This window comes from Ascaphus truei, chromosome 3, assembly GCF_040206685.1.
Source record: "Ascaphus truei isolate aAscTru1 chromosome 3, aAscTru1.hap1, whole genome shotgun sequence".
Taxonomy (NCBI): Eukaryota; Metazoa; Chordata; class Amphibia; order Anura; family Ascaphidae; genus Ascaphus; species Ascaphus truei.
The window spans coordinates 372,288,548-372,298,700 of record NC_134485.1 but is presented as its reverse complement, the minus strand read 5'-3'; the positions used below and the strand labels follow the sequence as shown (position 1 = coordinate 372,298,700).

General features: G+C 39.7%; 1 protein-coding gene across 10 annotated transcripts; it reads right to left on the bottom strand.

Moving 5' to 3' along the window:
* Window positions 1-425: 425 nt before the first annotated feature.
* Window positions 426-9,102, bottom strand: MTIF3 (mitochondrial translational initiation factor 3). 10 transcript variants are annotated; one of them, XM_075592211.1, is made up of 5 exons: window positions 8,943-9,093; window positions 8,461-8,578; window positions 5,982-6,160; window positions 2,078-2,157; window positions 438-1,396 (listed from the first exon to the last, which is right to left on the bottom strand). In XM_075592211.1, exon 5 carries the CDS (start codon window positions 1,393-1,395, stop codon window positions 853-855), a length of 543 nt encoding a protein of 180 aa, XP_075448326.1. In that variant the 5' UTR covers window position 1,396; window positions 2,078-2,157; window positions 5,982-6,160; window positions 8,461-8,578; window positions 8,943-9,093; the 3' UTR covers window positions 438-852. The 10 variants fall into 10 exon arrangements, with proteins under 10 accessions (XP_075448329.1, XP_075448330.1, XP_075448331.1 ...); XM_075592214.1 differs by lacking the exon at window positions 8,461-8,578 and having other exon boundaries at window positions 426-1,448; window positions 8,943-9,097; XM_075592213.1 differs by lacking the exon at window positions 5,982-6,160 and having other exon boundaries at window positions 437-1,396.
* Between the last annotated feature and the right edge of the window lie 1,051 nt (window positions 9,103-10,153).

Sequence of the window (10,153 nt, the reverse complement as noted above, 5' to 3'; positions counted from 1 at the left end):
ATGGTGACGCGTCACGCCACAGACCCCGTGGCGTCATTTGATGCTGTGTTGCCGTGGTAACGCGTCACTTAAGAGCCGGCAGAGCAGGTAAGGCAGTTACAGAGGCCTCATGCCTCCCCCGGCATTACATTTAAATGCCGTGGGGAAGAGCGCGCGCCCCCAGTTTGCACACCCCTGCCCAACATCAGGGGTGTGTAATCTTTCCCCCTGCGGCTCTCCCCCTCCTTACCTTGGCTCCGGCATTCTGACATCACGACACCATGGCAACATGGCAACGCGTCTCCAAAAACCGTCTGAGCCAAGGTTAGTAAAGTTTACAGAAGCCTCCGCTGCTCCCCCGGCATTTCATTTAAATGCCTTCAGGAAGCGCGCGGGGCCTCTGTAAACCCCATGCCCCCCTGCAGAGAATCCCGCACCCCCCAGCCTAAAAAATTCCTCCTGGCCCATGAGTTGCAGTGCCGCCACACCCGTCAGTCACTGCCATGTCCGACAGCAGCACAACCTATCCTGCTTTAAGCAGGATAAGTAAAGCTGTTGGCAATAGCAACGGTGAGTGAGAGGTGAGTCAACACTGTACTATGTCCGACAGGGGGGAGCTCTCTGTGATTATGGTCCACCTTCCAGTGCACCTTAACTTTTGGAAGGTGAGGAGTTTGCAGGTCGGTCAGTGTGTCCCCGCAAGTGGAGTGTATCACATATAGTGTGAGCATCACACTGACACACAGAGCTTCCTTTTTTTAGTTTAGTTTTACTAAGCCCTGCCTCCTAAACATGCTGGCTGTTTCCTACATTTTTTCTTTATTTTTGTCCTTCATCGGTTTACATTTTTTTTATACATAGCAGCTTTATATCCTACTCATTCCACATTACATACCAGAACATCAAACCACCAATTTCACCAAGTTGCATACCATGGTTGGAGGAGAGTTTCTGTTTCTCTCGGAGCTTGAGCTGCTCTTCATGAATCTGTTTGCCAGTTAGCAGTCTGTACACTGGAGGGTCTGCATTTTCTCTGACGGGGACCAATTTAAGACCTTGCTCATCCATGATACGGATCACATCAGCTCTATGCATCGTCCCCAAATCTTCTCCATTATAATTAAAAACATGAACTTGACGGTAAGGGATTTTTCTGCCAACACTTCCAATAACTTTTTTAGCATTTGGATCTTCCTTTTTCTTTTTGTTTGGCTTCACACCCTGCTCATCTTCCTGTTCAGCGGTGCAATATGTTTTTATATGAATTGCCATGGGCTCTTTACTTGCACAAGTATTTGATTGCAAAAAAGGTGTTACTTTAAACCACTGAGTAGGAAGCCCAAAGTGTCTTCCCAAATAGCATCTTCCATTATTTGCGGCTTGACAAATTATTTTCCTTAGGTGAAGACCAGACATTCTGCAAAATGTACAAAACAAAGATAGCTTCAAATCCTCCTACTCCGTGAGACCTAACAAAAATTGTATAAATGCACATTAAGCCTTCAGGTACAATATTGTGTTAAAGTCCTGTTCTCACCAGAACTCTGACAGTACATAAAATAGCTAGACAAGGTGCAGAGAAAGGAAACAAACCTTCAAAAAGCAGTGGGCCATATTGCATTACAAGAATACCTGAAACACTTCCAAAGCAAGGATTTTGGATAAATACTTAAAACGGTTGCCTTACTTCATAAAAGTGTAATAAAATGTCCAGCAGAAAAAACAAACAAAATAAGGGCTACCTAAAAATCGATACATTCTTACAGGATTTCTATTAAATTGTACTGTAAAATGTTCATCTAGTAACATAATACAATTTGTAAAAAGAGAAATATATTTATTTTATTTGGATGTTAATATGCAAACTATTAAAATAGTAATTTGCCATTGCATGACTTCAACCATTAACATATGTTTAGATGCTATAATTATAAAGAAAACCATGAATATTGCGGCACTTAAGACCATGACCGCTGAAAACCAGCAAAATCTCTAGTTCAAATGTAATTTTCTCTATCTATGTGAATATAGAGCGATCATACGATACATATATAAAGAAAACAAGTTATAGAACTTATTTAAAGACTATGTCAGTTACCTTTTTATTGATCCTTCAAACACTGGAAAACTCCTTTAATGAAAATGTAAATAATTGAAAATTCTTCACAAGAGTGAATTCTGCTGGGGACAGAAAAAAGTGTAGACATCTTTGTTAGCAGACTTCCTTTGTCATTCACGGACAAATGAAATGAGAAAACAAATACTACCAGGACCCCCTATTTCCCTTCTAACTAGAGATTTGTATTATTCTTTTTAAATTGCAAAATACAGATTCATGCTAATACGGCAAACTTGTCCATGTGAGAGTGAGTCAATTGGTGGTGGCAGTGTGAGCCAGAAGGTGCAGGTATTGAATATGTAGGTACTGTGGTTTTGGTATGTAGGGGGAATAAAATACTGCTGGAAATGAAATACTATAGAAGTCCATATAGTATATCAGGTTGCAGAACCTTTATTACTTTTTGGTGTCCTGACTACAACACTTAAAGATATCGAACATATCTAATACTTAAACCATCCAAGGATCTCATGTTACCCCAAATCACAATGAGTTGTCCTTGAATTCAAGTATTCTGGTTCCAAGCAAAGAACCTTTGCTAAAAGACTATGGGTTGACTATATCCAAAACACCTACCAACAACATTAAAAATTACCTTACTAGTGAATTCCATATTGGAATATGCTAAAAAATGAAGTAAAAACTCAAAACTGATGACCAATGGAGCGGACAATGACAGACACACACAACCACTCAAATACATATACCAATACACACATTAACTCTCAGCACATGTGCAACACACACACACACACACACACACACACTTTTTGTTCATAAAATACAGTGTCTATTGTTTTTATTTTATTTATTTTAAAGCATATTGAAGTAATGAACATTTTAGGTGATGTTAATGGTAAATAAATTCCTAGGTAACAGACATCAATGTAATTTCACATAATCTACAGCTCTCCAAAGAGGCCAGAAAGATACAATTTTACTAAATGATTAAACAACATAGATACTGTAGTTCTAACACTGCTGATACATCACTGCTAAAGAAATGTAGTTTTACATTAAAATCACAATCTTTTAAAGGACCAATTCATGCAATGTCCTATAGTACATCTTTAAAAAAAAAAAAATAAACATACATTTTTTTTTTATTCAATGCCATTTTTTATGCGTTTTAATATACCGAGCATCCCTTAATTTCTATAGCAGGTTTTAGCCACCTCCCCCTGCAGTGCAAGATCTTTGCAACACTTTCCTGTTTGTGATAATTTGTTGCCAATATTCCCAGAAGTTTGAGCTTCAAACTGTAACAATAGATAATGTTAGCTTTGTAATACAAGAACGCATTATAGCTGCCGAGTGACACTGACTGAAGGATTGATTGAATCTGAAAGGCAGCAATGTAGTGAACTCTGGGAAGCAGGATCTTTGCTGATCGATCACAGGAAAATGAATCGATCAGCAGTTTAGGTAATCACAGACCGTACGGTATATATTAAAAAACATATAATAATTTTAAAGTGCCGCTTGGATTGCCTCTTTAAACACCCCTTACTGCTGTAATCAAATTGTCCCAGTCACTGGCAGAGTCATAAATGACATAATGGAATGTGACAGCTGAACAGAAGAGATACAGAAAACGGAAAATGGCCACACGCAGAGGAACACCATAAAGTCCATTACTTGGCATAAAGAATCTCAATTATTTTAATATTATTTAGGCCTTTCTTGTTACACACAATTATTACCTTGGAAGAAAACATTCAAGTTACAGTTTGTCTTAATTGGGCTGTAGCCTGGCTTTAAATAGCAATTCTAAATATTCCTTTGGACGTTCGCTCCTAAACTTGCTTTTTAAGTGGAAGAAATTCCTTCTGCAAATCCCTTCTGCGTTGGTTACAACACAGGAGAATAGAATCAGATGAACATTTTATTTCAGTCTAATTATGCGACTGCCCTCACTTGGGAGGGAGAGCCAATGAACAGAGAGAACAACACAATCAGGTGTTTCCAGGAGAGGGAATAGCAACCAATCTTCCAGACAGTTAAAAAAAAAAAAAAAGCGGGATGACACGCAACGTGAGGAGGCGCCGGATGCGTTCCCGACAGCAGGGAAACAATGGTCGGACAAATCGGACGCTTAAGTATGAAACATAAATTGATGGCAGAATACGTGGTGACGCCGGATGACAAGGGTTGGACACGTGATGTGGTGGGCTTATATCGACACACATGAACTCTATCTTTGATGATTAACAGAGGGCATTATGGGAAGGTGGGGGTTATATAATGAGCTGCACAAGACTGTCATTATGCCACTAGATTTCCCTTGATAAAGACCCATGGGTCGAAACGTTGTGTATGGCTAAATAAATTAGTATAGTTCTAAAATCCGTATGTTCATTGTGTTCCTTCAGTTCCTATATCCGTTGGATTTGATGCAGGCTATCGTTCAAGCACAGGAGCACCGGTAATTGTATCGCTGGTTATTTTTGTTTTTTATTTTGATGTGCAGCATTTGCCTCTATTCATATTGACATATATTAAGCGGAAAACATGTTTTTTTTCAGGAAACAACTCTCTGACTATACTGTATATAAGCCCATCAGCACTAAAAAAAATGGCAAACAAAACTTTGCTCAGAATAAAGTCAGTATTAGTGGATCACAGTGATAATCAGAACACTCAGCATAAACATGTATCAAAAGATGGTATTCAGCGTGACTGCTAGTCTGAGTAACACAAAACCAGTATAATAAAATGGGAAAAAAGCACTTGGCACTTAGTCTCTCGTTCCATGTGCATAGAGTGGTCCGGGTGTATTCCCTCAGCATCTGATCAATGCAGAAGCCATAAGATCACTTTTTCCTTAGGGAAGTAACACGATACTATATCTGTTGCATGTGGGAATGGGCCAGAAGGGCCATTGGGTTCAAGACTTTGCCTCAATCGTCAATTTATATGTAAATATTCATGACGGATTAGTCTTCCTAGCTATTCTACCAATCTATTTTTAGTCTTCAATTTCACCCCCCCCCCCCCCCTCTTTTTGATTTTAGCTGGTCAGTTAAGTAATTTGTGCATCTTAACCTACTTCTATATCCTGTGCAAAGATATCAGGAGGAATGCATAGAATTCTGAATTTACAACGTAATTGGGAGCAATTATTGGCTCCAAGAGGTGTACCCTCAAGTAGAGCTTAATCTGTATGATAACAAAATATGTGACGGTAACAGTATTTTGTAAGACTGCCATGAGAGCATTATGTTAACCTTCTATAACATTTTCACAAACATAGAAAGATATGACATCCTGTGTACCATATTTTGATACATGTTTATGCTGCCTATTCCGATTATCAGTATGATCTCTTAATACTGAGCCAAGGTGGTGGGGGGTGGGAGAGGGGGGTTGTATTTCAGCACTCTCCAAAACAATGGCATATAAAACTTTTTTTAATTTTTATTTAACTTGGGAAGATTCTCAATCATTGCACATGTAATATACACTACACCTTGTTTATTAGAGTCATTATTAGGTAGTGCTGTCAGATTATCACTTGATCTTTCTGACTTTGTATACTACAATGCTAGCTGGGGGCATGGCGCGTTATTTCATATAACCAAAGATATAATTGTTATTTGGATGGCCAACATTAATTTAAATCGGTTGTATTATGCACAAATTTTAGTAGTGTAAAAGATTTTAGGTCTGAGAATCATTTAGGGAGGACCCCTGGGGATCCTTCTACAGAATTGGCTTGGTCATTTAAAGGTTTTCTGCATTAGTCCTATTTATTTTATAAACTGTAAGCCTATTCACCATGTAATTTTATAATATTCATCCTGTGCAAGCACTAACATGTTGTTATATTAAATCTGAAATGTAATAAGTGAGCTACAGTCTGAGCTCTAATTGAACCCATTACCTTTCAAGAGAATACCCTCATTTTCAGTCACGTTTTGCTCAATAGTTTTTTTTATTTGAATATTCTTCTGGAGGACCAGGTTTTCCCGAGGTGAAACCCTTAAATGAACCCTTGTGATAGCAGCGTAATTGGTGTGTAGTGTTAAGGGTTTGAAGTTGTGACTGCTCATTTGTAGTGCCCTACAAAAGGAGAGAAGTAAGAACACTCAGTAGTGGCCAGGAGTTAATGTCTGACACACACAAAAATCCTGCTCTCAAACACCATTGCACAAGATGGCTATTAAATTTATTTTAAAAAGCAAAAACATTTGACGGCTCCATCTTTGAACTAGCCTTTTTTTTATTCGGTATTTCCATGCAATTTAATACACGGTTTGCTGCCACCAAAAAGTGGCCCACGTCCTCTCTGACCCTGTGCAATTTGGTTTGTTACAAATGCTCCACAAAACAAGGTGTGCTTCTTGTGGATCATAACATTTCTAGCTACGATTCTCTACACAAATCTACAAAGCTCTGTGATTGCCTTCCTGGTCCTTAAATTAAACCAGGTCAATACTGAACTAATACTTATACCACTCATTATTCATACTGTACTTTTGTTTTCACCTTCAACCAACTCCCTCTATGGTAAAAATAATGTATGTGTTTTTCATAGCGTTTATTGTATCTTTAAGATATTCTGTATTTATTACTGCAACTATTTTTTAAAAGCACAAAGCTCTACCCGAGGCACCTGTATAGCTACCTCATACAGTAACTTTACTAAAAGGCCTAATATGTGGTGATTTAGTCTGTGGAATTACAAATGAAGGGTTCCATCTGTTCTAAGCAGATAAGCTTAGCAGATGTTTCATGTATTTATTGTATTGCCCTGCATTTCAATACCTATTTGATAAAGTACTGTCTACGTTGTTGCCGCTATATGGAAAAAAAATAAAAAATGATACACTTTTAGCTGCATTAAAGGGAAATTGAATGATGCAAACCAAAACAATTATTGGGTTCTTACAAAGATTCAAGCATCCTTAAAGAATAAGATTTCCTTTTCTTTGGGCCATTGAATTCATGCTCGTTATCAGCTGTTTATCTTGAATGTCTTTATTTATATAGCGCCATAAATGTACATGGTGCTTGTTTAATTATGTTGGTATAATTACTTCACACACAAAAAAAAATAAAAAAAATAGTATCACAGAGAATATAAATAAAAAAAGATTTTAAAACCCATTTAAAGCATTTGCCATTATAAGATTAAATGTTTGAAACATTATTAAAAACTAATTGCATGTGTCTGATTTATTTACTCTTAAACAACTACAGTGCTGTATGTACTATGACGTGGTTCAGATGTGATATGAAAGGAGTGGAAAGAGGTACAAAGGTAAAAGCACACTATAAAACAGCATGTCACACTGCTAAAAAAAAAAATTATATATATATTTTTTTTATTTCAACCGTGTTTATTCCTGCTTTCAGAGATGGAAAACATCATATATGTAGAACTTTCCATCATTGTATCTTTTTCCCCCCCAGGACATGGAAGGGAAGGGGAGGGTTAATTCCCACTTGTGATGCTAACCAGGAGTAGGCAATGTTTGATCATGGTATAAAAATATAAACATCTTCATAGCATAGGACAGTTCATAAGACTCAGGATTCCAGATAGTCCAATGTTAAACACACTCCCATAGATTATGCCACTAACCATATAGGTAAGTCTTATGTGGTGGTCTAGGTAACCGTGTGTAGGACTGATCACATAAATGAAGTAAATGGATTACTTACTGCTGACCTTTGGGGATATCCTGGTCCTGTCCTGGGTGCTCCTACCAAGAAACAATTGAAGAGAGTACAGGGAAAACGGCGGTGCATCTGCTGCTGCTGCTGAAGATTGGAAACCACAAACTGCAAACCACAAAATATCCTAGGTGCAAAAATTATTTTAGGGCATAGTAACAGCCAAAAAGAACACTCTGACGCGTTTCCCGTGGTATCCCAAGCTTTGTGGTTTGCAGTTTGTGGTTTCCAATCTTCAGCAGCAGCAGCAGATGCACCGCCGTTTTACCTGTATTCCCCCTAGGACCAAAGTGTCAAGACAGTGACATGTTTGACCAGTTACATTTAGGGATTGATACCGTCACCTCTCTCCCCCCCCCCCCCCCCCCCCAAAAAAAAAATCTGCAACCTATAATTCTTTTAAAATCGTGTTTTTTGTGTGTGGTTATTTTGTAAACATGGTGAGCTGAGAGTTGGTAGGTGTTTGATTTCCCTGGCTACTCCTTGTGTAATGTCACAGTGTGTTCAGCAGCCAGTGTCTCCCCCTCAGCTTCATTGGCTCGGCTATGATCAAGGAAAAAAAAAATTATATATATATATATATATATATATATATCACTTGACAAAAACAGCAGTTTATTTCTAAATGAGTGAGTGAGACCAAGAGCACAAAACGAAACATGCATATAAAGTCACATACTTACATGTGTAGGTGTAAATACACAGGTACAGGCACCAAGTATATTTTGAAATAGGGTTTATAGTGGCTCCAAATACTGAATATGAATAATCCTGCCTCCACCTCTGACTGTATACCTGCTCCTGATAGGATTTGAATACAGAAGCAATTTTTGCAGGAACCTTTTTCCTGTGCGCTTCCCCTAATTATGTAACCATATACCGGTGTATAAAAACATATATACAAAGATAGAGAAAATATAAGCATACATATATACGCATATTTACACGTGCACTGACACAGCCTATCACGTTTCTCTGGTGATATACTGTAGGTCACTGACACAAAGTGTATACCATTAACTGTCCGCTGGGGCATCACCGGCCTCTCCTGTCCCTGAGCGCCTCAGACCCTCTCCCCAGGGAAAATAACATTCAGATCCCTCCTATCATCGCCCCCCCTAGGCGAGTCCGGTCACCACCAGCCCTTCTCCCAGGTGTGACCTACCATGGTACAGATAGAAGCGATCCTAGCGACTGTCAGATTAGAATTTATATCAGCCCTGCGCCATAGTGACCAGATCACAGCGCGTCATCAGGCCGGAGACGCGCGCTCCCGTACGAACACTCACCCGCCGCGCGCGCTCCCGCACGGACACTCACCCGCCGCGCGCGCTCCAGCGGCTCAGGTAAAAACAGCTAAACGTGGGCGCTCCCGAGCAGAATTGAAGGTCACGTGACATGCTGTGACAGTCCCCCAACCTTCACTACAGGAAAGCAAACTACTGTACTGCAATCAAGTCTCAGCTCCACGTGTGACCCCACCATGGATCTCAGACTGATGGGGGTGGGAGGCATGCACACAAGGGGAGATACAAAAAGTGGCAAAGGGAATGAAAAGATAGGGGCCAGGATTAACTGAGCCACAGTGCCAGATATCTATCACACTCAGGTCGGGTATTAACTGCTATTTAATAAAGAAACAATCCATGCAATATCCTACATGTGTTTTTTTTGTTGTTGTTTTTTAATAAATCAGTTCTGTAGTATTAGATTATACTTACTACATGTTTGTTTTTTTTATTCAACTTTTGATGTCGTTTTTAATGAGCATCCTTGATTTCTATAGCAGGTTTCAACTAGGGTGACCAGATTTGTCCCGGCAAAAAACAGGACAAGTGTGACGCATGCGCAGTCGGCGCTCGCCAGCTGCTCATGCGTACTTGCCGACCACGCATGCGCGATTAGTGTTTGCCGGAGTTTGCAAGTGCATTCACACGAGCTGTCACCTTGTGTTGTTTACTGAATAAATAACACTCTTGGGGCAGTTTAAATTGATTGTTTTGAGCCCTTTTGCTAAATATATATAAAGGCACTCCGGTGTATGTGATAATATTTATTTACCAAAACCGTTGACATTTAAGACCCTTACGTAGGGTGACCATTCGTATCGGTTTTACCGGTACAGTCCCGTTTTTTTGAGGCCTGTAGCGGTTTAAGTCTGTCCCGGTTTTTGTCCCTGGTCCCGGTATTGCGGTGCAGCGGCGGTGAGGAGAATGCAGCGGCCGGTAAGTATTTTGTATGTGTGTGTGTGAATGCTGCCGGGGGGACTGAATGATGGAGAATGCCGGGGGCGGAACTTAGAATGCCGGCCGGCCCGCAGGGGATTGGATGAATGATGATGCCGGGGGCGGGACTTAGAATGCCTGCCGGCCGGCC

What these genes read in the sequence shown, in the direction of transcription:
- MTIF3 (XM_075592215.1), bottom strand. Translation starts at nt 1,395, where the DNA reads ATGTCTGGTCTTCACCTAAGGAAAATAATTTGTCAAGCCGCAAATAAT.